The sequence below is a fragment of the Strix uralensis genome, chromosome 12 (assembly GCF_047716275.1).
Source record: "Strix uralensis isolate ZFMK-TIS-50842 chromosome 12, bStrUra1, whole genome shotgun sequence".
Classification (NCBI taxonomy): Eukaryota; Metazoa; Chordata; class Aves; order Strigiformes; family Strigidae; genus Strix; species Strix uralensis.
In genome coordinates this window covers 5128038-5155726 of record NC_133983.1, presented here as the reverse complement: position 1 = coordinate 5155726, position 27689 = coordinate 5128038, and the positions used below count along the sequence as shown (strand labels likewise).

The window sequence follows — 27689 nt, the reverse complement described above, 5'->3', positions numbered from 1 at the left end:
AATTGGTGTTGTTTCAACAGTGTGCTAATATTTGATTTAATGAAAGTTTTAGAATGACTGTCACTCATTGTTTCTGTTCCCTGACATGTGATTTGGTGCTTTAGCAGGTTACTGCATTTTTAATAAGGTTTTTGCTCATTTAAAGAGAAGATAAAAATAGAGAAACTTCTGTAAAAGACTAAGTTACAAGCTATTGTATCAGTAATTTGACGATGAACTGAATAGAATTTTGTCATGAAACATGTGCAAGTGTGTGCAAAAGTGTTCATTCCCCATCAAGTCTGAAAAGTGAGGGGGTTTAAATAAGAAAGTTTCCCATTTCTTTTAATCTTTTGATCTAAAATGACTTGGAAAAAACCTCGCAGTCAGCAGCTGATCTGGATTCTGGGTTCTGAATGCCAAGTTAGATGGCTTTGTCGATAATGCAAATGCTATCATGCTGTGTGTGAGCTGGGGGAGACAGACATCTTTTTGTAACACCAAATTTTTGCTCATTTCTGAAGTGACTGAGCTTCTTAAACACGTTCCAGGTATTTTAAGAGTAATGCAACACTAAACTTTGAACTTGTGTAAGTTTTGAACTATCAGAGATCACTGGAGTTCAATGCACAGTTTACAGCTGATAAAGTAACTGGTGAGTTAAAAGTCTAGGAGTTTTACTGCTGATCCTCACCTAGTAGTGTAGACTAAACAATATTTTCTTGAGAACAGATCCTTAAATGCAGTAAAGCTATCAGCTTCAGACTTACTTTCCCATATCCAGCATCTGCTACAAAAATAACGTTTCTGCATATTGCAAAGCGTTCAAAACATATACAAACTTGTTACCTCTTGCCCCCCAAATGCTGACATGATTCTTCTTATTTGATACTGATTTCTACATAGTAAAAAAAAAAAAAAAAATCCAGGAGTTTGTAGACTGTATTCTGATTTTTTTAAAAATTTATTTAGTGTCCAGAGTTTGTGGGTTCATGTGACTTTCAGAAGGTGACAGTACTGGCTAGGAAGTTCCCACTCTGCTTCCCTCCCACTAGTTCTGTTTGAAGAAGCTGTATAGACAACTGGGACTCTGGTAAATTAACAGGATTCAAAAATTTACCTTTCAAAATGAAATAAAGTTAGATCACTGATCTAGTTCAATATGTGTCTCTACAGAATTTGTCTCAAAGTGAAAGGGTGATGTGGAAGCAGAAATACATTAAACTGATATCCTCACAGGACAGAAAGGTGCATGACAGTGTACCCTAAAGCTTTTTAAGATTCCACTGCTGCTGAGAAGTTGAGGGTGATAGAGACAGCAAGAAAAATACTCAGAGAAACAACAGTTTGGGTATCCAACAGAAAACTCGAAAGGGAAGCAGCTGTAACTCTCTAGCCTGCTAAATCTAGAAAACATCAATTTGATGCAGCACAGCCTCAAAGGCCATGTAATTTATTTGGAGCACTGTGTTTTGAAAGCTTTCCAATTTTTTGATGTTTTAGGCATCTGCACATGCATTGTGTGCTTGCTTGCTCTCTCATGCTGATATTTTCTATTTGTTTTCAAAGAATGACAAAATCTTGAGACTTGGTTGTTTTCCTGTCTCCATGTTTGTGCTAGTATTCTGACTATTTTTTTCAGGAGTCTGATACAGCTTGTGCCACATTTTTATTAGTTAATTGCAGAAAGAGTAAACCTCTCTGAGAGGCTGTATGGAGAGTGGTCACAAGCAACAGATACTTTTTCTTGACTGAGTTTATTATTATACTTTCAGTAGTACCTGCCAGTAATTGGTATACAGTCTGTGGTGTGCATGTTACACCAAGTCCTCTTAGGGACCATATCTGCTCACTGTCTATACCAACTATTTTGACATAGAATATTTCGTTACATGGAGGGAAAAAGGTTTCGAGAAATACTAAAGAAAAATTTCTTGCATGCTATATTTCTTTTTAAACTCTTTTTAGTATCTTCTAATCCTGACATTTTCTTTCCTTTTTCAGACTGAAGACTTGAGTCCTCTTCTCCTTCAGTAGCTATAAAAGTGAATGGCAAGGTCTAGTTGATAGCCAGTAGTAGCATTTAGGCAGTGCGCCTTGGCCTGGGGTAAGTATCTGGAAGGATTGGGCTTACACTGCATTCCTGTCAGTTTGTTCTTTCATTGCTGACATCACCAGTCCTCTCCTACCCAGTAAACACGATTGCTGTGGAAGGACCAGTCATCAGACCTCCTTACTGCGGGAAGAACAGTCTTTGCTGTACACTGAATGCTTGTGGAGATGATTTATTGCTCACACTTCTTCCTTTCAGTAAGAAGAAAGGGAAATACTCTTGTTCCTCCCATTGCTCTCAAAAAGGTGCTTCAGGAGATAAGGCTTATATTACATTAGCTCTCTCCTGAAGTGCACAGCAGAGGTACTCCATGAAGCAGCAGGTCAACAGGCTTGTAGGTTGTTCTCCTGTAGGAGGAAGCCAGCAAGTGGTGCTGTTTCTTCTCCCTCTTTTCCATGCTTAGCGACAGTGACTTTTGTGGTAAAAGGTAGATGTGTGGTGCTGCAGGCTGAGCCCAAGTCCGTCCAGATACTTCCTAAAGACAAAGCTTGCTTTCTTTTCAATCCAAACATTATCTTCTTTCACAGCTGTGGATATGTTTTATAGGTCTTAGCTAAATTATCCATAAGGTATAATTTGTCTTTCTTGGACCTGTGGCTATCCATGTTTGTAGAAATTTGCATGGCTTTGGATTGGTGGTGGGGTTTTTCCTGACTTTCCTGTAAAGCAGAAAGAAATGGAATTGAGCTTTCTCAGATGATGATACAACCCAATATTTGTCCATCTCTTTTTAAAACTTATTTTGCTTTGCCTGTTGGTCAGAATAAGGTACTGTGAAACTATTTTAATAGAAGCTTATGTTTATTTGTAAATGTTCTTGTTTGGTACACAATGCTATAAACGTTTACTTTTAAATGTTCATAAATTAATTTGCCCTACCAGGTAATTACTGTCTTGAATCTGACTGTTCATCTTATTAGAATCATAAGTATAAATCTATGCAGGTAAAAGGGTAGGTATGAAAACACTGGTGATACCATGTGGCTTATTTCCCTTTGCAGTTCTTCCATATTACTTGTATTTTGTTCTCCTACTTCCCTGGAGTGACTTTGGTACTATCTGTAAGGGTATATATAGTCTGTGGATAAGCTAAGCATGTACTTTGTTGCAGTAAGTCTTTCTGCTTAGATAGAACTACTAGGTTTAAAATTTTGGTTCATCATATGGTGTTCATTGTTAACTAGCATTAAAAAGTGCAGTGCTTACCAATCTTAGAAAAACAAAAATAACAAGGTGGAAGATAATAATGCAGAGAGTAAAAATATAATGACTTAAAGATTGAATTTAGACTTCCCACTAAACATTTGAACTTGCTGGCTGATATACTTGAGGCATTATAGAATAGCACTGGTAATGTGGGGTGGGGGAGTGGGTCATACAGTACCTTTCTTTTAATCAGGTATTGGAAGGAAGAAGTTCCACTCTAACAACCTCAAAAGAAACACTTAATTGAAGATTTTAATGTACCAGCAAAATTTTGGAATTTTCCAGTAACAGTTTTAGGCTAATAGCTATTCTTATTTGGTCCTTTGATAGGAAAGTGACATCATTGTTTGTATCTTCCAGTGAAGTTGCTTTGTTTGTACTGTGGCCAAATGGTATACTTCATTTAACCATAGTGTGCTGGTCTTGATTGCAGCACATCTTCATTGCCACCTCTTGACTGGCCTTTACCAAGTCATTACGGGCAGTGTGAACTGAAAATAGAAGTCCAGCCTAAAACTCATCACAGAGCTCACTATGAAACAGAAGGAAGCAGAGGAGCAGTAAAAGCATCTACTGGAGGACACCCTGTAGTGAAGGTAGGAAGTCTGGCTTTCTTGAAGATAATTTTTTAACTACAATTATTGGTATTTACAGTGCTGTGAATTGTTACCTTGTGTGAGGCTTACAGTTCTTTCTGGGTAAGATTTTTCTCCCTTAAATGTAACTTGTTCAACACAAAAGTTAGTTTTAGATGTTTAAAAATTTAGTTTGCTACAGTTAGTGTATGTCACAATTTTATGCTGTATGCAGTTTTATGTTTGTGAATGAATTAATGGTGCAATAGTGTATTACTTAACATATTCAACATGAACTTTAAGGAGGAAGGGAGCGTGCGTGGGGGCAGACAAGAAAAGGCATGATAATAGATTAGTTGAAGCTATACTGAAATATGATATGGCTTCATTTGAATCAGAAATCATCTTTTGGTGTTGAGACAGCTTCTGAACACTATAAATGCCTCTTGTTCATGTTTTTATTAGGTTACTTCTGTGAAATGGTACCTAAAATTTCCGTTAACTTTCACTTAAATGTTTGGAGTAAATTAAACTTGACTCTTTTCTTTCTTCAGCATGAACCAAAGATGGTTACAGTTTAATGGTAGCCATCTCCTTAAAAAGTAAGGCATCACCTAGTTTCATTAGATTTGAACAGGTTATCTGTAAGGGCAAGTAAGACTTGTTTCTTTCTTTTTTTTGATCTCATTTCCATTGTCTTAAGAGTCCTATAAGCTTTCTTGTCTTTCAGAACAGTTTCAATCAGTTTCAAGAAAATGTAGTAGTGCAGGCAACAGTCCTTATGTGAGTAACAGAGGGTGGTGACATACTGACTGTTCTGATAACTGCTACCTGCCACTAACAGTTGCTTTGGCTGGCTTCTTCAGCTAATGCTAAATATTCCAAATGCTAATGGCCTCCAAAGCGTATTATTTAAATACATTGCAAACACCATCCAATTATTGTTGAGCTCAGAATTAGATGTAAGGTCCTGGTAAATTAGGCTTGGCTTTCATAAGAAAGCTTTGCCATCATATTCTTTTTGAAGGGAAAGATGTGTGGGTTTGGTATTGTGGGTATAACTGTGTGCACAAGCCGTGATGTGCTCCTCTCTGACTCTGAGTTCAGATGTGTACACAAATATCTTACTCTATGCTGGGAAGGCTTCTGGATTACTTAGGAGTAGTCACAGATATCTCCTTTAATATCTACGGTGCCAGCTGGTTCATGCAGCTTGAAAGGGAACCCACCCTCTCATTCACTGGACATGGGGAAGGTTGTGCTGAGGAACTGTGGGGCTTCCTAAGATGCCTTGATTTATCCGTTTGCCACAACCTGAAGTGAAAGCAATGTCTCTTTACTTATTCACCTCAATCTTGTTTAATGGTGTTTATCTTCATCCCAAACCAGGTTAAGATAAAATTTAACTGTTCATTTGTAAGTCAAATCAGACAATGGTTAAAATTTTTATAAGACAAACAGGAAAAAAAAAAATTAATCCATTTACATTAAGGTTACAGCAGGGTTTGTCTTTCCCCCAAGTCCAGGATATTTTCTGTTTGTTTTTTTTCCAGCAAAATGGCAGTCAGGGTTTCAGTCCTTAGTCTTTCACTGTTGAATCATAGAACACCAGCTGGGAAGGGACTTCAAGGATCATCTGGTCAAACCTTTCTTGGCAAAAGCACGGTCTAGACAAGGTGGCCCAGCATCCTGTCCAGCTGAATCTTTAAGTGTCCAATGTTGGTGAATCCACCACTTCCCTGGGGGGATTATTCCAGTGGCTGATTGTTCCATTGTGAAACATTTTCCTCTTGTGTCCAGTCGGGATATCCCCAGGAGTAACTCGTACCCATTACCCCTCATCTTTTCCATGTGATCCCTTGTAAAAAGGCAGTCTCCATCTTCTTTGTAGCCACCCTTTAAATACTGCAACATGGTGATAAGGTCTCCCCTAACCCCTCTCTTCTCAAGGCTCAACAAACACAATTCTCTCAGCCTTTCCTTACATGGCAGGCTGCTCAGCCCTTTGATCATCCTTGTGGCCCTTCTCTGGACCCTCTCCAGCCTGTCCACATCTTTTTTTGTACACCGGGGACCAAAACTGAACACAGTATTCCAGGTGCAGCCTGACAAGTGCACAGTAGAGTGGGATGATGTCTTCTTTATCTCATCTGCCGATGCCCTTGTTGATGCAGCCCAGCATCCCGTTGGCTTTCTCTGCCGCAGCAGCTCGCTGGTCACTCTGATTGAGCTTGTTGTCCACCAGGACCCCCAGGTCCCTTTCCACAGAGCAGATCCCAGCCTGTGCTGCACTCCTGGATGATGCTTCCCCAGGTGCAAGACCTTACCCTTGTCCTCACTGAACCTTCATAAGGTTCTTGTAAGCTGCTCTTCCAGCCTATTCAGGTTTTCCTGCAGGGTGGCTCTCCCTTCCGAAGTGTCCACTTCCCCGCTCAGTTTGGTATCATCAGCAAAGTTCATCAGGGTACGCTTGTGATCCCATCATCCGGATCACTTATGGAGATACTAAACAGCGTTGGGCCCAATATCGATCCCCGGGGGACCCCACTTGTGACAGGTTGCCCGTTTGAAAAGGAGCTATTTCCCACCACCCTCTGGGTGCAGCCTGTCAGCCAGTTCCCCACCCACCACACCGACCACTTGTCTAGACCGTAACTATCATTTTATCTAGGAGGAGGCTGTGGGGAACCGTAGCAGTCTATACATTAAAAATGTATTTGATATATTTATCCTATTCCAGTAGTTGGAAGTAACTCATTACTATTTGCGACCAGAAAAAACAGATCTGTAATCTATGTGACTTACACCAATGACTTTAAAAGCTATTTATTTGTATTAGAATTTTGAAATACCTTGCTATGACAAGAATGCTGTTTTTAAAATGCGGATAGTATTTATGTGTCTGACAGTCTCATGCTTAAACATATGGATTGTACTATGCCTTTCTAAATTAAAATGAATACAAATGCAAATCGATATTCTATTTTGCAATTTGGTCTCTTCCAGCTGGATTAGAAATTGTTGTGCTTGATGGGGGGAGGAAGTTGTTATGAAACAAACCATCGATTTGTATTAACTTTTTACTCACTGCCTGGAAAAACAGTATGCTAAGGGACAAGTTTGGTGAAAGGTAAATAAATACTGAATAGCTGTGAACAGATGAAAATTATTTAAACACAAAAGTGAAATCTTTTCCAGCACTTCTGGAAGCTTATTACACAAATCCATTCCACAATATGCATTACTAATTGTTTCTGACTTAACTTTTCTTTTTGGTGCTCTTAGCTTTATACCAGTCACTTCCGTGTGTGTGATCATTGTAATAAAGTACTCAGCATTTCATTGTCTGAAATGACTGCATGTTAACCAGTGTCAGAGATGAGAAAGATGTGGGTGAATAGAATAGAATATTTCAGTTGGAAGGTACAATGATCATCAAGTCCAATTGCCACATCTTTGGGTGCCTGAAGGCCTATGTGCTTTTGCTTCCTACACAATTTGCTTTGCTCTTGAACATTATTTTATAGAAAGCTAGAGTATTTACTTTCTGAACTGTGAAACCTCTGTAGTTCTGCATGTGTAGTTGATGTATTATTTAAAATAAAGATTTGAAGATAGTACATAGCTTCAAGCCATTAATCTATTAGTGCATGTCATTAATCTATTACTAATACTGTACCATACCTGTTGCTAGGAGACTAAGCTCCTGACAAATTTGGCATCATCTGTTGTGAGTACATTTAATCAGCTTATTTCCAAACGTGAGGAAACAAAATGAGTGGAGCATCATGCTTTACTTTGCAAATCCATTGACTTTAAGGAAGCAAATGCTATAAGGAAGTTCTCCTGTTTTCAGCTTTTTTAATGCAAAATGTTCTACATAGCAGATACCTGTCGTTTTTCTTTTTTGGGATTATGTTCCAGCTAATCCATGTCATCTGGAATAATTTCTTTTACCTTGGCAGAGAATCTGCAAGATAACACTGACAGTTTTCACAGGGGGAATAAATAACTTGGCAGAATGGTTAGCAAGGAGAAAGGTGGCATGTTGAGCTTTTGTCATCCAAATTATGTGGAAATTTTGTATTGCATTGTCATGAGACATAGAAAGCCTCTGAGCACTGTCTACCTTTACCATTCTAATTCAATAGGTGAAAGTACTTTGTAGATGGGTACACTAAGTCTTTTAAACAAATAGCTGCCACATTTCATCTGACTCTAAATGAATTATCATCATTGCTTGAATTTCCCACCCTTCCCATAGGTCAATTTGTACATAATAAAATGTTCACACTTATAATTTACTAGAATGAGTTTTACTGTTATATAAAATGGTTAAGGTTGTTCATGAGGCTTCACTTGGATCAAAAACATAGAGGCATTTTAGAGCAGATAGGCACATGATAATAGTTTATTTTTACTTCCATATTTTAGCTTTCTGATCTAAAATGACCTTTTTGTTTTTAAAACAAACCTGTTTTGTATACTGTGTTCCTGCTTATTCATGTTGACTTCTGCAGTTTTCTGAGTCTTCCTCAGTATTTTAAATTTAATGATATCTTTTGGTATCTGTTGGTGCACAACAAAAAGTATTTCCTTTTTGTCTTTTGTCCTGTCACTAGTGAGGAAGGTGATCTGCATGATACTCTTCTTGATAACCATACAGTGTGTTGTACTGAGGGACTGTTGAGCTAACAGCTACTTATTGGCACCATTCTCTATGCAAGAAGGAGTGTCTGTCCTGTGGCCATTCACCAGAGTGGGAATCAGTTTTAGATGTGAACTATGATAAGGGTAATTTATTCTAAAATGGATGATGTATCAGCACTGTATAGAATCCACTTGTGCCCCATGCATGCAAGACAAAATTTGGGGCAGTGGTAGCTATTAAGAACTCACTGGTACCAGAAGTGCCATACTATGAAGGATTTAAGGATGGAATCATTCATCAATTCCTCTGTTGTGAGCAAAATTCTTACTGTAGTTGCTTCTGCAGTAACAGAGGAGAGGAAGGATTGTGTAATCCATACGGACAACTCAGCAGTATTACAGCTGAAGCAAGTTGTAAGATCAAAAATGACAGAAATGTTAAATAAAAGCTAGTTTATTTAAATGGTTATACCCTTCTAGGCACTGACCAGCAAACAGTAATCTCCTATGTGAGGTTTAATGGAGACCTGTGAAAGAGGGATTGAATGTCAGCTCTGTTTAAAGTGATTGCAGAGCTTGAAGTCATGACTGAAGAGCTCCAGTGGAAGAAAAAGTAAACTAATTGGGCTAAAGTAAACTAATTTTGAACTACTTTGAAAATTCTGAAACAGGAATGTGTTTTCAAAAAGCCTCTCAAACTCTGTCTGAGTTCTGGTGGAACAAACTGTAATCTACAAGAGAGGATCTAACCAAGCAATGTCAGAGATGATCCAAAAAAATAAGTTAACAAAGGATTGTCTAAAGGAGTGTGTGTTTTCTGACCTGTAATTCTGTGGCTGTTACCTTTTCCCAGGTGTTCTGTGTGGCCAATTCATGTAACTACTTGAATAACAGGAATAATATCAGAGTTCTCCCTGTTCCCTAAACCAAATAAACTGCATGCTTTTTCTGTGTTTCATGACCCTTCCCATTCTTCCTGCCTTTCACTTTTCAATTTTTACTTTTGTCTTGAATTCTTCCCTATTTTTTACATCGCCAGAAGGCAGGCTGTATCCCAGCTCTAATTGCCTACTGTTGGTTGGTGACAACCACCCGCGAATAAATCTAGAAGGCAGCAGGTCGGTCTTGGCCTGTGTGAACCATTTAGTAGGCTGTATTGGGAAAAACACTGACCTTTGGATGAGATTCTAAAAACATTTATCTGTCAAGAACAGTTTGAATATTTAGGCATCTTCTGCTTCAGAATCCCCCAAATAAATAGTAAAAGCCATACTGATGCATCTACTATGTTTGAATACTCAATCTAGAAAATGCAGTGATTAACAGGAAAAACATTAAAAATGGCACACTAGATGACAGTGTCATCTGCTTTTTGCATCATATGTTTACTAAAATGTGGAAAAGTACTAATGTTTTTACAAAGTAAAATGAATTTATGGGTTTTTTTCTATAGGTTATGCTGGAATAACCTATTTCTATCCTGGAATTGCTTGTCCAAAAACTGCCCTTAACATAATTTAGCACTGGGAGTTGGTATTTCAGGAATAGCACACTTTTTTCCAAGAGTGTAGAGCAAACTGGAGATCGGTAGTGTATTGTGATGGCTAGTTAGATGTGACTGGCAATTCTGCACTGTGTGAACTCATAATATTAGTCTAACGCTGGTTTAGCTATGAATTGATCTCCTTTTTTGGGTAGCGTAGAATGGGACAGGACTCTGAGCGAAAACACTCTTCAAAATATGCCTGAAATCAGTATTTAAAACACTTTCAATCCAGTCTGCAAGCAGTGAGTGAGTGTGTAAGAGTGAGATTTCAGGAACAGAAATCTGAGTTTTTAAACCTTGAAGGATGTTCTATACATTGTGTAAACATGTGGTATCATGTTTATCAGTAAGCACTGATATTTGCAATTACTTATTTGTTTTAGACCTCTGCAGGACCCGTTTGTCTTTGATGACCTTTAAAATTGGACTTGTGCCACTACCTAATAGTTTATTAAAGTTTGTTCCTTTTATGTCTCTATTTTTTTTCAGAATTGCAAAGGTCTGTACTATTTTAAAGTCTTCAAGTCAGTCTACTTGATAAGCTTATTTAGCAAACGAGGAAGGAGGATGCTTTTTTGATATGCATACTCTTCTTTCTCAGTTGATGGAAAGGTACATTAAATAACTGATAGAAAATAGTACTGCACTTCAGGAAGGGGAAGTAGGTGTTGTTTTTGTTTAACATACTGTAAAATCAGATATTTAACTTTTTGTAACATTATAACCTTTGCAGAATCAGAATGAAATAATAAAAAAAAAAAATCCCATGTGCTGTTAAGACTTTCTGAGCCAGTGGTTGGGGTATTGCCTAATAGATCTGAATGGAGTCGTCTTCCATGAATTTATTCAGTTTCCTTTAAAAGTCCAATGAAGATTATAGGTCAGCACTTAGTGCACCTCTGCAAGGCCACAAGGGATGACTGTGGTCAGCCTGACTTTCAATAACTTCCCTGAACTCTGCTTTCTTGGTTTTATATATATGGTTTGTTTCAAGCTGTTCAAAATGTAACTTGATAAATTCATGATAAATTGTACCACTGGTGTTAGCCATTGTGTGTGTTTTGTTTCAAATTATGTTCATCTTCATGCCTCTGGATCTTTGTCATCCCTTGCATCTATTCCCAGGTCATTGTTAGTAGGTGTGCTGTGCATCTTGGCAGAGTAGCACTTCAGGTTTTAAACCAGCAGTCTTCACAGTTCTTTAGGAAAGTTGCTGCATGCCACCCTGAAATTCCTATGGAGAAATGACTGAAGAAAAAATTTGGTTCTTCAAAGCCGTGCACCAGCTTTGACATTGCTGTCCAAAAGATTCAAAACTTGTGGGTGATATCTCCATTGTCTCAAAGTGCAAAACATGTCAAAGGCATGCTTTGCTTTTTTTTCTTTAAGTGAAATTAAAAAAAAAAAAAATTTAGAAGTGGACTAAAATTTTAGCAGTGAAAGTTCTTTCTCTTTAGGACTGTTTAGGTATCCCAGTGAATTATACCTTTACTCATACAGTCTTCCAAAGTAAAAATAAAAATAGCTAATTCAAGGGAGTAGCTTTATCTCCTTTCACCTCTGCATAATGGGGCCTCCATTCTCCTCGTTTGCCTTCCTTTCCTTGGAACTTTGGGGGCTGTTCTAAGGAATACAGTAGTCACTGAAACGCATCCAGCTGCCATGAGACTATCAAGGAGGAAATAACTAGTTAGGACATGCTTTTCATATCAAGGTCTCAAAGTCTAAGAAATCTGTCTGAAGTAAATGCTTAGTAAATGCCTATAGTTCTTTACACAGCTGTGTGTTTCCTTCCCCATTCTTCGTGTTGGAACTGAGGATTTGTATATGGATACTGGCACATTTGGTGAAGATAAGAGTTGTTAACTTCAGTGAACGAAAGACTTGATTATCTCATACTTTTCCCCTGATGTACCTTGTCTTTCACAACTGTGCCTTATTTTTAGGGAGGCCTATTTGTATGTAAAATCTTTCTTTCTAATCAGCCTACTTTACCAATCCAGTAATGCCATAAGCAGTGAATTTAATTGTGCAAAGGAGCACTAAATGTTGATAGAATCTTCATCTTCAATTAGCCAGCAAAGAAAAGGCACATAAAAGATACAAGTATGAGTATTAAACCCCAATGAAAGTTTGGTTAAACATGGCAATTTCCTAAAAAATGCTGGAAAGTTTGGCAGGAAAATTGCTTTAAAAATACAATCATATGGGTTTTGGCACTGTCTGAATGTCATTACTACTGTAGTATTGTTTGATTGCTGAGTGTAAAACTTACATAATTAAATTATTTTCTAACTTCCCCCCAAGTTTTAGTTCCATTTCTTGTTTTCCTTAGTTTTTAGTCTGAAAGAGTAGGCATGTGAAACCCTGACATCACTTCTGGATTCAGTGACACTATCAGGTATTGGGGTTTTTGTAAATAAACAAAGGGGGTTTGGTTCACAAAACCTATGACTATTTTGACATATACTAGTATTGTCTGGTGAGTACCTGTTTACTGTGAAGTGTATATTTTCTGTTGGATATTTTTCTCAAGTCTTGTTACAGGCGCTAACTTCTTTTTTCCAGGTTGATGGCTCTTATTTTATGTGACCTATTTGCTTTTGCAAGGAAAAGGTTCTCACCACTGACACAAAATTCAAGTTTAAATGCTGCTGTCTTCAGTGATCAAATTAATCTCTATAGTCTCTAATGTTACACATTTTTTAAGGGTTTTCCATATGTGCATTAAGAACATATGAATGTTTTTGTAATATACAACTTCTTGATGATCCAAAAACTCTCTCATTAACTTACTCTCTTTTAATTACTTGTTAAAAATTGTAAATTAAGTATTGACATGCTTGCATGAGTTTACCGCATTGCAATATAGTAATACGGCTGGAACTGCTTTGGCGTGAAGCCCTTCTGGCTTATCCTGTAGTGACCTTCAGTCTTTAGCCTTCCAGCTTTAGTTTAACTTACGCATGCACTGACCTTTGCTATGGAAACGATATAGAAACACAAAAACAACTTGGCTGAGTTTCCTCTGCAAAGCAGTGGGTGGTGTATCAGTATTCTATTACAGAGGAGGAGGGTTTCTAGAGGTCAGTAGTGACAGTGTGCAGTAACTTACTAGTTGTCTACAGCATGGTGTTTGCTACTCCTGGGAAAGTGGTATATCATTTTTTTTAAAGTAAAAAAGTAATATTTTTTTTGTAGTGTGCAGCTCTAGGATTGCACATTAGTAGAGTAAATGCTGGAAGGCATACTTGAAAATGCACCTACTGTTCAACCAGTAGTTTCAGTTACTGTCTTTCTGTAAGTGACACATGACTGAATCCTGGGCAGGCTGATACTGTAGCAATTGATTGCCAGTAGGTTGTAAAATGCTTTGTCAATTTAAATACTTATGGTCTGTATAGAGACACTATGTTCTTACTTGTATACATTGTGTATTCTTTACTAAGGTGAACTAAAGGTACAGGTACCGTGGCTTCATTAGGTATTTGAATAGAACGCAGTATCTGTTCTTTCAAGTTAATTAGGCAGGTATTTTTCTTGAGGAACAACTAGCAATTTTTTTTTATACTGACTTACACGTTTGGGCTGTTCAACGTACAGAATTGTGCGTAAAGTAGATGAGGTGGTAAGAAAGTGTCACCCCACTGTCAGTGAAACTAAGAACAATCAACAGGTTTTTTGAATGAAAACAAAACTGTACATAAAAGAATGCATTTTAAATTCCAAAATAGGTCATTTTTTCCTGACTTGAAGTTGATTTGGAGTAGTAAGTCTCCTTCATTATTCACAAGATGGGTATTCCATCGATAATGGCAATTCAGGCTCCAAATATCATCTTTCTTTTGGGGGAGAGTTGACACCATTCCTAGGAGACAGAAGGTAGTTCAGATTCTGTGATAATTCAGTCTCCAGACCAAGTGTGATGGGCAGAAAGTTCTGCTTTGCTTAATATGTAAAGGTTTTGTGTAGGGAGAGACATTCAAGCAATTATTCATATAATGGACTTCAGAGTACTTTTGTACTCTTCAGCAAGCTGCTGAATGCAGCTGCAGTTAAATAAGGTAGGAGCACTTTCAGGTGAATTAACAAAGTAATCCAGCATTGTCCTCTGTTCTCAGGAGTGGTGCGACATGGGCTGTCTTTAATTATGTGGCGCTAGCTAGGCACAGCGTGTTGGTTTCACTGAAGGCTTTGAATGATTATGTAATAGAAATGACATGGGATGTGCAGACATCCTCTCCACAAGCTGTCGGATCACTTTGTACCTACCCCTTGGCTCACTGGCCCCCGCAGACTCTTCTTTTTGATTAGACATGCTGTAAAATTTCAATTTTACTCTTGCAGAATCCATGTCATGCCTAGAGTTGTCAGCTCGCTTAGACAAGATTTAAGGGGAAACTGTTAATTCTAAAGCACAAATTTATAAGAAAGGTTTTTTTTATCAATGTGTTTTTGACAGTCTCTCTAGCTGCCTCAGTCTTAGCTAGTGCACAAGGCTGTCTCATTAGCATCCATAGCCTATTAAGCTTACTGTCTCTTTTGCTGTAAATATGACTGTTGGAAACATGAGGACCCTGTGCAACCTCCTCATAGCTTGCTTAAGACTGTGATATATTTCCTTTTTATGTGTGCCTGTTACTGTGATCAGGCCCTGAATTACAGTCTATAATGTGGGAGACGGGGTTATTCTTTCCTTCCCTACTCCCCAGCTGCCTTGATTGCCTCACTTACTTGCACATATCAGTTACATTTATGCCTTTACATTGTTTTCCTTTTATGCTGTTCTCTTTATTTTAAACCTTGAATAAATGCAATAAATCATCTGTAATGCTAAGTACAAATTTATGAAGTCTCTGCTACCTTGCCAGTATGTTACTACTCTGCCTAACCATATATAGATATATATATATATTCCGGTACCTTTAACAGGACTTGATTGCAGATCCTTTGCAGAAATTCATTTGAGACAAAGCTATAGTGTAAGCATCTGATTGACATAGTTTGGGGGGCCCTTGTTGGCCTGTTAGTTTGTTTTGAGACTGGTTTATACTAGCATGGCTTTTAAGTACATATGAAATTTTCAGGGGTTTGTCCTGATGCTATTACAGACCGTTTTTAATTATGAGATGCCTTATTTATATGTTTCTGCATTATAACGTGCTTATGTTTCTTCTAAATTACTATAAAAATATATTCTGTTGCATTATAATATTTTTTCTTGTAATTTCTTCAGGGCATTGGATTTCTTGTTTGTTTTTATTTAATATGTAAACCAGAAGGAGAATGACTAAAGGTGGTACTGCTGTGTGGGGTCTTGTTGTAGGGTTTTTATTATTTCTTCTGAAGTGGTAGTAACTTAGTTTCAAATTTCTACTTTGGTATAGCTAATGTACTGCAGTGATGTGAGACAGTCAACAAGCACACAAGCCTGTATCACAAGAGCATCATACAGAAAATGCACTTGATAACCTATTGATATATAACTAATCTGTTGGTCGGGTGGGCGTTTTTTGTCAGACCACCTTCCCCTCCCACAACATGCTTTGCAGAAATGAGGCCTTATATGTCTTCTGTAGCATATCTGAGTGAGCATAGAGGGTGAACCTTTGCTCAAGAATAATGGAAGCACAACTAGCGTTAGACCCAGCTTTGGGCAAATCAAGTGTTGTATATGGCCATAGTCTCATAGGCAATACCACTGCAGCTGCTGGCACGGGGTGTATTTTGCTTCACTAAATTAAGCTCCTGGTCTCTGTAGGCTTCTGTAGAGGAGTTTCTCCACTGACTACATGTAGGCAGACCTGCTTAGTTTTAAAGTATCCCTTCCTTTCCACTCCCCACCCCGCCAGCCCTTTCTCTCATATCACTAGTATCTCTAGAACTGTTGTGTACATGGCCATTGTTAAGGAAGGGGAAGATAGCTTTAACTGGAATTTAGCTTTGTCACAGTGACCCCATTTGGAAGTTATTCAAGTTTTTGAATAGGTCTGCCTTGTAATTTATATAATTCCCAGTATTAGCTTGAATGCATTTAACAGACGTCACATGTAGGCTGTATTCCATTGTGTTAAGATTTAATTTTAACTCTGAGGAAAATGGATGGTGGAGTCACAGGCTTGAGAACTTGGGACAAGATGGCTGCTGTAAATGCTAAACTAATACATGTCCTTAAATTTTCTTTAAACTCCTAAAATAATTCAGACTCATAGAAGTTCTGAAAATATTAATTTAGTATTTAAAAAAAATTCTTTTGGAAAGATGCTGGAGACCTGCATCAAGGTTTGTTGTTTGGGGTTTTTCTTCCCCTGGATTTAGGTCTGTTTGTGGCGAGATCTCCAGTGAGAACAAAAAGATTTTACATATCTGACAGAACAAAAGCCTGCAAATAATAGGCATAAAACGCAAATAAATGCGATCATGTAGGAAATTAGTTGGAAATATGTCAATTATAGGACAGAACTTTGATACAAGCTGCCATGACTTTTAAAGATTGCTTGGCTTTTTGCGGCAGATATTTTTTCCTCCATTATAATGAGGGTCTGAATGGGTAAGGATTGTTTTACACATGAGGAGATGTGACTTTGTCATTTAATGCTAAATCGGTTTGTTCTGCTTGCCTGTGCATGCTTGAATTCTTGATGGTAGCTGGAATGAGGTGGGGAGACATGAGAATTCATTGAGTTGAAGGACAGAAACTGGTCTGCTTTAGCGCAACCTCATTTGCAGTCTATGTACAATGCAGTACAAATGTAGCCTACATTTTATGGTAAGAGTTGAACTAGACCGGCCTCTTAAAGGCACAACAGTGGGAAGATGGTGTACATCTCCCAGGAAAGGTAGATTTGAGGACAACAGAATTTGGAATTATTTGTCTACAATCCTGAAGAGCAGCACAGTCTCCTTACTGCAGTAATCACCTAGAGATCTCCCATCTAGAAAAGCAATAGAAGCAGTAATTCTGAGCCGTTTTCCTTTCTTTTCTCTTCATTCACTTAAAAATAAACAACCCAAAAAAATAAAGGTAGACTGGGCATGTTCTGAGAGCAATCTCATAATGCTGTGATTGTAACAAATAATGCATTCAGTCTATCAACTTTTCATGTCAGCTGCTCAAGATATGTATGTTGTTGGTCAGTAACAGGTGTATGCTGTAGCTTGTCTGTAGTATGTGTCTTTCAGGAATTATTTTAGATTGTGTGTGTGCTGGATATGAAGAGGTAAAGAACAAGCAGTTGTTCTGGATTTGAGTAAGCTCAGCTTTGTCTTAGGTGGTCTAGATTTTGGCTGTTCTGCTTCTAGATCACATTTAACCTCATTGGGCAAATGGGAAGAACGCTAACTAACATATGACCACACTGTTGTATCTAAATGGTTTAATTAATGAGTATTACATCTTGGACAAAAGCATTCATGTAAGGCTGAAAGCTTTGAGAATGGCTCTTTAAAGTTCCAGACTTCTGTCAGAAATTGAATTTCTGTTCTTGATTGAGAAAGCTCTAATAAATGTGACAGGAGTGGCAAGTGCTGTCATAACCAACTTGAATATAGAAAACAGGCATCTGTTTGGTGTACATAAAACTTACTGCCAATAGTAGTGCATCAAGATACAAGGAATCTACAGTGGTGCTTCTGACTTCTGGGTGTGGGTGTGCATTGGTTTTTTGTACTGCTGACTACTGGCATTAAATTACTCTTGTGAGTAGGTTAAATTGACGTGGTTTTGTTTGTTTTTTAAGTGTTAGTTCTGTAAAGAGCTTGGATAATAATGTTGTGTGACCAAATAACTCTTCCCTAGAGACAAAAATATTGACATGACAAAACTACATTTAAAGAATGGCTGTCTGGCCCTCCCTCCAGTTTGAACATAAGTTGATGTCAAAGTCAATGAACTGTAAATTTGTTGCATTGCTTTTTAGAAATTATATAACTTAGTGTGCATCAATCTGCCAATTGCAGGAAGGTGAAGTCAACTTCATGGATTTATAAGACATGTTTTATAGGCTTCAGATTTAAAATTGCAGTGGCTAAAGGAACCTTGCATATTACTGTTGGTTAAATTTGTTTCCTTTAATCTTCTGGATGATATGTTACCAATGTACTATCACGAAACTAGTTTTTCCTTTTAGAGTTAGATGAGGTTTTTTCTGATGTTTCAATGTGGTTTATGCCTAGAATTACTACTGTTAGCTCAAGCAACGGGTGGTTTTATGACAACTGAGTGCATTGGTGCTTAGTCTTATATTTAAGAAAAAAAAAAAATGCAGAATTAACATTTATCAAATTTTAGGCTGTAAAGCATTTTCTTTGCCAAAAAAACCCCCCACACCTGATTTTATAGCTATGAATTAATTTTTCTTTGTCCTCACATAAAACATTTGCATTCACAAAACCTCTTAAGTTTAATAAAACTCACTATGGTATCCATAGAAGAAAAAATAAACTTCAAAATTTTTAGTATTCTAGAAACTAGGTGTATCTCGCTAAAACTAATAATTCAGCTTCAATTAAAAACAGTGTCAGAAATGCACCTACAACATAGCATAGCTTTGATGTAGAAATTCTATAGGTAAAATGATTCTTTTCTTTTTGAGAAATTCAAAAGTAATAAAGATATTTTGATATCCATTTGTTCTAGTAATTGTTGTTGCTGATACTTGTATTGGGGAACGTATCTGTACTCAGTTTCCTGATTTCTGAAGAGATTGAAGAAGTTGGTAATTAAATTCTACTCTTTGACTCTTAAGACTTTGTACTAGTTGTGGATTTATATTATGCACACACAAATGCAGTAAAAGTCAACTAATATTTTAATACTACATCTGCTTTTTCATCAGCTCCTGGGCTACAGCGAAAAGCCAGTAAACCTACAAATGTTCATTGGAACAGCAGATGATCGCTACTTAAGACCTCATGCGTTCTACCAGGTGCACCGAATCACTGGAAAAACAGTTGCAACAGCTAGTCAAGAGATAATAATTGCCAGCACAAAAGTCTTGGAAATACCACTTCTTCCTGAAAATAATATGTCAGCCAGGTACATTACAGCATTAAGTAGCTGTTTGGTTGCTATGTGTCCTTTTTTTTTTGTGTGTGTAAAGATGAAAGAAAAAACCTTGTAGAATGGCATATTTTCCACAAATGTGGCTCATGATTAAGATAGACACATCACTGTAAACATGCCAATGTTTAGGTAGTCAGAAGTAAAAGAGTAGAGGGACAGGGAAGCTTATAAGGTTGATGGGGAGACAGACAAGTGCTTCTGGGATTATGCTTCTCCACACAATCCATATGTATATGTGACTCCACATTTGTAGAACTGCATGTGGGTGACTGGCTGGTAGAATTTTTGATTTTACAAAGACATAAGACTTTTTTCTATGAAAATACAGTCATGCAGTTTTTGTTTCTTGATTGAATGTGGTGATATAATTTCTGGCATCTTAGTAGGCCTTTTCCTTGTTTTGATTTTTATTTTTAGCAGTTGTGTTATTCTGACTTTTCAGGTATTGCCAGATAGAATGTGCTAAATAATAGTTTAATCGTTAGTTGTAGCAATGATTAAATGGCTCTATTTTAGCTGGCTGGTCACAGAGTAAAGCACAATCATTTGTTTATGTAGCCCATTTATTTTTTACGTAGACTTCTGAAGTCACCTTAAATTTTCTTAGTTGCAAACTTCGTGCTAGTTGCATTGAATGCTATGAACCCACAATGATGTGCAAGATAACACTCCTCACAGCTTATATATACGTGTTACTTGATTAAAGTGTGTGTGTCTCGTATGGATAATCAATAACTATGTGGAAGGGTAGCTGGAATTTGATGGCTACACTTTTGTCATTCTCTAGTCCTTCCTAAGGCAGAACTAAATATAGGTCTCTTGCTCCTTGTAAATGATGTTTACTATGTACAATAACTTTGAAGGTTAAACAATGTGCAATGACATATAACCTTTAAAGGTTCAAAAAAGCAGCAGCTAGACATTTACAAGACAAAATGTTTCAACAGCGTACCTGCTGCCATTTTTGACACTAACAGATCTTTTAATCTCAGACATTTAAAATAGCATAACATGGGGAGAAAATAGTGTTCTTTATTCTTTAACAGAAGAAAGGTTTACAGAATATACTTTGGCAATAGTTTGATTCATTTTCTTCCATTTCTCTTCTGATCCATCCGTCCTCACCTATCTTCAGTATCGATTGTGCTGGTATTTTGAAACTTCGCAATTCAGATATAGAGCTCCGTAAAGGAGAGACAGATATTGGAAGAAAGAATACCAGAGTGCGACTTGTGTTTCGTGTTCACATCCCACAGCCTAGTGGAAAAGTCTTATCTCTGCAGACTGCTTCCATACCTGTTGAATGCTGTAAGATTGCTTTAACTATACATCATTTATACTCATCTTTTCTGCATGTGTCAGTAGTGTTGTTGTTCTGACAGTGTTTATTGTCAGAATTATATAACAAGTGTGTGTGTAAAAAGCATTGTGTGTAAAGAGCTAGATTATCAAAAATTAATGTATCTTTAAAGATGGTACTTGCCAAGTGGCAGCCTAAAGGTTTGGAAGAAACAAGGTGTTTTAGGCTTTAAACTTCATACTGCAGTCACACAGCTAGCAGCTACGGTAATTCCTGTATATTATATGAGCAGAGGCAGCTGATATATCTCAGTGAAAATAAATATTCATTTCAGGAAGAACTAATACCATTTCATTTACAAGAGTCTACACCATTACTTGTCTTTATACAGCATTATCTAACGAACAACTGAACTTCTAGAGAGTTCATTTGTTAAATGCTGGCACTAAGAAATCAAAGCATGACCTTAAACAATCTGAGTTTCTCCTAGAATTCATTTTGTCTATAAAATACTAAAGTCATTTTTAAACCAATATTCCTAAAGTAAAAATTTCATTTTCTGTAACAGCAGAGATTGTTGTGATTCATGGCTTCTTGGTGTTTCATTTCTATAATTATATAACTTCAACATAATTTTAAAAACAAAGATAAATCATACACAGATATGATTTATATATGTAAATAGACGGTCATTTGTTTCACCCCTTGTTATTCTAGTTAGGATCATAAAAGAAATGTCACTATGATTAAAATTGTGAGTAGTAATTTTTCCCTTAATATTTTTTAAAGCTCAGCGATCTGCTCAAGAACTTCCTCAGATTGAGAAGTACAGCATCAATAGTTGCTCAGTAAATGGAGGCCATGAAATGGTGGTGACAGGATCCAATTTTCTTCCAGAATCCAAAATTATATTTTTTGAAAAAGGACAAGGTAAATACTATCTTTTTTTCTTGAAAACAAAACAAAGAACACTATCTGAGCTTGATTTTAGGAAGTAAGGCTGTTTTAAAAAGAAAAGAAAAAGACTTAAGTCACAAGCAGTAATCTGAAACTTCACTTTGGACACCGATCTATATATGCTGGTTGGCAATTATTAATTAAATAGTACTTCTGATCCAGGAAGACAATTACAGGCTAACTAACTGAATTGTGTGTATTTGAAAGATGGTGTTGACAGATCATACCATGTATTTTCTTTCTTATTACAAAAAAAAATTAAAAAATGAAAATGGGAATTAATGGCAATGTACTGTTTGGCATGGATGTCATCATGTAACATCTGATTTAATCATTGCATAGGAACTGACTTACTCCTAATGGAATAAATGTTAGTTAGGAAGCACTACTGATTTTTTTTTCCATATATTTGCATAAGATTTTCTGTAGGAGTTACTGTTAAGGGAGATGCATTTTTTTAAAAAGTCTCAAGATCTGGCTCAGATTTGGTGTGCTGTGTCTGTGCCTCATTTGCATCTGTAAACAGGCAAGTGTGCATGGAGGTAAAACAGTGGCAATAAGCAGTGGGGTGAACAACAGCGACCTTTTGTACATGTATTAAACATTTGTGTGCTTGACAAGCTCGTCAAGTATTGAATTGCCAAGAAATCAGAAATGTTGTAGTCAGTTGTATTACAAGGTGCTCATTCTCTAGAATCCAAGTTCAGCCTTCTAGGCAATGCTTAGTTGTGGGTGAGAACTGCAGCAGGCTTACACTTGTTCATTAGCAGAGTTAAAAATTATATTGCAGGCATGCCTTTTGGTTAAGGTATACTAAAGACATGGCGTTTCCTTCATGCAGTGAAATCTGTAGGAAAATTTAACTGCTTCCTACTGATCTCATGAAATGAAACAAATTAATTTTTGGGAGGGTAGCAGATTAATTTTTTCAGTCTAATATATAGGAAATAGAATCTCAAAGTAAGCAAGAAACTTACAGATTTTGGATGAATATTTCTAAAACATCTTTAAATGTAATGAAAGGTGTATTTTTTTTCCTTAAACCCATGTTCATTCTCTCTTCTATCAGTTTCATAATGATTCAACTCCATAAACTAGAGAATTTAACACCAAAAAAACCCCTATCAAGTATTTTCCATTTTTAGTTTACTACAAACAGATATAATGAATGTTTTTCAAGTTTTCTTTGGTTTTGTTTTGTATTATACACAGGTGCACATATACACTCGGGTACATATATGCATATTACTCAAAGATGTTCAATTACTCAGCATTCCTACCTGATTCTGCAGCTCTTCTGGATATACGTCTTGATCTTAATATTTCTGACTTAGACTGAAATGCATGAAAAATGGCTGAAAATTTAGGACTGGCTGTCTTAATATGTAGAGTTCCTTTTCTTCCCTGATTGTCCCTTTAATGTAGAGAGCATAGAATCTGAACAACTTTAATTATCATTGCTGTGACTTGAATGCCTGATTTGAACTTTTGGGGAAACAGTAGCAGAAGTAAATCATTAAAAATAGAAGTTTGCAACCAAATCCAGTTCTTCTACATCTTATTATTTCCTTAAATATTTAAGTAAAAGAGTTTTTTTTTTTTTTATTAGCAAATACAACATAAGTAGGGGGTTTCTGTAACAAGGTGAACGCCTTCTAAAGAACTACTGCTGCTAGACAACAGGCTTTCTGATATCCTGTACAAAACCCAATAACCAAGCAAACTGAGTGTTAGATTAAGGGTAATGGGTTATACTAGGTCAGAGCAGGGAGAGGTTCACCAAGGTGATTTGCTTCTCTCACAATGCAGACAACTTGTCTGGTATTTGAACTATGGGGTCTTTTGGTTCAGGGAGGGTGTTTGTTTTCAGTGTATAACCTGGGGGTATGTGCATGAAGATATGGCATATGTTATCTCTCGCATGGTGCCTTGTAGGTTAAGTCATCAGCATGTTTGAGTAATCACAAGTGTTAGTAATTTTACTACCTTTCAAAAATGTTTTTAGAAAAATGGGGAAAACATCTCTCTGTACACTTACAGTGCACACTGCCTTCTTTGGAATGAAATGTAACTGTGTAATCGGCAGGTTCTGTTAAAACGCAGAATCCTGCCCAACAGTCAACTTACGGACAACGTCTGTAGTGTTGAAACCTCTAAATCATCTCTATACTTCAAACTTTGTTTACAATATATCTGTCAGCTGAATGGCCTCTATGACTGAAAATAAAAGCAGTTTTATATTAAGTATGTAAGTATTTTTAAGATTAAGTATTTAAGTGGTTTAGAAAATGCTTTTTGCTTGAATTATTTGTAAATTTCTCTCAACAGATGGACGACCTCAGTGGGAGGTAGAAGGGAAAATAATTAGGGAAAAGTGTCAAGGGGTGAGAAACAATTTTTCTTACTTTAGAAAGCTTTCTGTTTTAAAATGAGAAACTAGACGTCTTCATTGTTATTCTGAAATTTAGACTTCATTTAGTAAAGTAGATCAGTGGCTAATTCAGACAGACAACTGGAGACTTCTAAATTGGCTTAATACTATAGAGTAGCCATTAAGATGATGCTTTGAAGGAACTGCAAATAGTGTGCTTGTTGTGAAAGCAATGAAAAAAACCTGAAAATTGAAAAAAGAAAACAAGATAAATTTGCTAGGATGACAAATAATTTCCAGTGCATTAAAATTTTTCCTAAAAGCTTAATGATCCAAAATGCAATTCTTTGACTACTAGAGTCTTTTTATGCTCTGGCAGATAAATAAAGCATCCTTTAGATGTGTCTATTTAGTTAAAAGCACTACCTTCAGAACACTTGTGTTTAAAAGAAGAAGAAAGTCTCCAAATAAAAGTTTGCGTATAGTACTGTTTCACTATGTAATATGCATAAACTTGAAGTTTACCAATTTCAAAATTGCATTTTGCTTTAGTTCTGCAATAAGTGTTGCTAGTTTTTCAGTAATTAAGAACAGTTTCATTTGCATTTGATACGTAAAACTTTTTTATTTCAACTTTCGTACAGGCAAACATTATACTTGAAGTTCCTCCATACCATAACAAAACCATTACAAATGCAGTTCAGGTGCAGTTCTATCTCTGCAATGGCAAGAGGAAAAAAAGCCAGTCTCAACGTTTTACTTATACACCAGGTATTAAAGAAAAAAATCAAGTTGTGTTTTATTTTGTTTTTTTAAAGTAGACATTTGAAAGTAATCCAGTCTTGTACCTTTGACAGGTAGATAAGAAGAGTAGCTTCAAATTGTTTGTCAAACAACTTACTTAAGCTTGTCTAATTAAAAAGCTGAAATTTAGAGTAATAAGCTACAGCGCTATAATTACAGCCAGGTATTTCTTTGTTACGCTTTTTACAGAATAAATAGATTTAGATACAAGGAAGATGAAATATTTTTCCCCCTTCTAGACACATTGCAGCATGTTGAGAGGAAATAGTTTGTAACTTAGCCAAAAGCAAAAACTGTATGTGTTAACTGTACATGTAGTTAAAACATCTTAATCCCTGCCCTTTGGTGTTGAGGAAGTGGTTACCACTAGATATGCAATGCCTACTCCTTTGCCTGACACCTTCTTTTACAAAATTCATACCCATGTAGAGTAGTCACAATTCACAAGGTCCCAGTGATGGTGCTATAGACCCTGTTAGTACTGTTTGGAGGACTTGAGGTCAGGTATCTGAAGGAGTCTTTAATCTCAGATATGGATATTAATATAAACTTCTTAAAGCTAATGTGTATGCTGACAAAGCCAACTACCATTAGTTTACACTATTTAAAATAAGTTTTGCTCACTTGTGCTTTAAAAGTACCTACTTCATACCTTCGTGTGCCATTTAAGCTATGTTACCTGGGTATTTGGTACGCTAAGTATACATAAATTGTGTTTTCAACCATTCTTAAGAATATCAGCTTCTAAGATAGTTACAAGTTACATCTTAAACTATATTTTTGAGAAATCCATATTTTAAACTATTTAAATGGTGAAATGAAGTAATGACATTTACTGCTTAAATAAGAAGCAAGTTTAATTATAACTGCAGCTGTTACTGCACAAACATTTAAAAATCCATTTTGTCTATAAAATAAGTTTCTTTAACAGTGTATTGTATAAAGGAGTAATTGAGCAGTTAAGTGTTAGCATTTTTCTGCTATTTGTACTTAAAGTCAGTATCTTTTCATGTGCCTACCAGTAGCTTAAAAAAAAAATCCTGTAACTGAAAGTGTGTCAGTTTGTAACTCTCTGCACTACAAGACCAGTTGTTGCTATCACTGAAATTGGAGGATACGGTGAAAGAGCTGGTGTAATTAAAACAACACCCACTACTCAAACTAATTCAACTGTGTTGGCAGAGTTCAGCTCTCATCTTGATCAGAGGCTAAGGAAAGTGTGAAGCCAGCTAAAAATTTCATTCCCCTTTTCCTGGTGCCTGATACTGAACTCTTGTCTGCCTGTTTTCAGTGGAGCCCAGCAGCAGCCCCTGCCCCCACCCCGATGAGCAGTATCCTTTAGATGTACTGGACTTTCTCTGGCTGGGTTTCAAATGTCTTTAAAAACATACATTGCATAGCAGGGTATTTTAAAGGGAAGGTAACTGCCTTTGAATAAATGCTAGGAGAGTTCTTCTGGCTTTTAAGAGTTAATATAGCAGGAAAAAGTTTTTAAAAAAAAAAAAAGGCAGAGCAAAAGAGGGAAAACTAGAGCAAGGACATTAACAATACTGTTGTGGCTGTTAAACAGCAATTGGTGTACATTTATCACAGGATACAAATGGATTGGAATTGTAATAGTGTTTTACTTTTTCTAGTTATAATGAAGCAAGAGCACAGAGATGAGGTGGATTTGTCTGCTGTTCCATCTTTGGCCCTGCCTCACACAAGCAATGTCCAGGGCCTGCATTCTATCCGAACTCAATTGCCTTCACCAGAGCAAGGGCATCCCCATGACAATTTACTGTCTACATCACCCAGGAGCCTTGTGTGTCCAGTTCAACCACCGTACCCAGCAATGGTGACCTCAGCAGTACCCCACCTGCCACACATGCAAGGTAGAAACCTTAGTCCAAGTGAAGAATGTCATGTTTTGCCTCCTGCTGTGGTTCAGTCTTTTCAGGTAACATCAGCACCTCCCGTGAGGCCTTCTTACCAGCCTATGCAGTCTAACGATGTATACAATGGACAGTCTGGTCTTCCTATGAACTCTGCCTCCAGCCAAGGATTTGATACCATTTCATTTCAGCAAGACACAGCTGTACCTCATTTGATAAATCTCAGCTGCCAAGCTCTACCACCAATGCAGTTTCATGCTTCAAATCCAGGTTCTGTGTCAACATCAAGTACGGCAGGGCACCCGCTAGCCCACCCAGCTCATTCGGGACAGTCATCTGCTCACCTACCGTCAATGGGATACCACTGCCCAAGTGCTGGGCAGGGCTCCATCCCTTCTGCAATGAGTCGGTCCCTTGGGCAGTCTTCTCCCCAGCTGCAGCAAGTCCCATACCATTCTACAAATCCAGCATCCGCCTCATCCCCATCCCCAACTGCTTCCCACCCTCTGGTCCATTCACCCCTGTCTGGACCTTCTTCACCCCAGCTCCAGCCTATGCCTTATCAATCTCCTAGCTCAGGACCTGCCTCCTCTCCCCCGCCAACCACTGTCAGTCACTCGGGACAGCACTCCCCTCAAGCACACAGTCCAGCACTGGGAGCCCTTAACGCAGCGTCATCCCTAGTGCACCATACCGTATGCGATTCATCTCCATTTTCACCAGATGGGGCAGCTATTAACATTAAACCGGAACCCGAAGATCGAGAATTGAATTTTCAAACAATAGGACTACAAGACATCACGCTAGATGATGGTAAGTATATACAATATTTTAATACTGGGATATAACTACAAAGTGGGTGTGGGAGAGTTGTTTTGTTTAGAACACACTCCTCTTCACAGAAGTAAATTTGTATCATCAAAATGGAGTCCTATTTTTGTCCAAAGCAATGACTTACTTAAAACTAATGATATCAGCTGTAAATCTGTAGTTCTACAATTCAAGTACTTTAGTCTAATTTGCCCATAGACTTTGTTTTCGTTATAAAACAGGGCGTGAGGATTAACTCCTACACATTGACACCTTATATACAAGGAATTAATTTGAAGCCTTTTCTGATTGTCTTGTTGGTATCTTTCAGGAAAAGTCATAATAATATATCTTAAGTTGCATAAATGTAGTTTGGAGTCTTGTTTCTTGGAGTTGTCCCAGTTTTGAAGGGCAGACTAGTTTTTTGAAAATGTATC

General features: G+C 37.1%; 1 protein-coding gene across 2 annotated transcripts in view; it reads left to right on the top strand.

The window, feature by feature from the left end:
* The window catches only part of NFATC3 (nuclear factor of activated T cells 3), a 76156-nt gene that overhangs the window by 26830 nt on the left and 21637 nt on the right, over positions 1–27689 (top strand). For both annotated transcript variants that reach the window (XM_074881315.1, XM_074881314.1), the window contains exons 3-9: positions 3732–3894; positions 18907–19106; positions 20269–20441; positions 21223–21363; positions 23719–23774; positions 24406–24532; positions 26203–27255. In XM_074881315.1, coding sequence (XP_074737416.1) covers positions 3732–3894; positions 18907–19106; positions 20269–20441; positions 21223–21363; positions 23719–23774; positions 24406–24532; positions 26203–27255 — 1913 coding nt within the window. The remainder of the gene's footprint in view (positions 1–3731; positions 3895–18906; positions 19107–20268; positions 20442–21222; positions 21364–23718; positions 23775–24405; positions 24533–26202; positions 27256–27689) is intronic.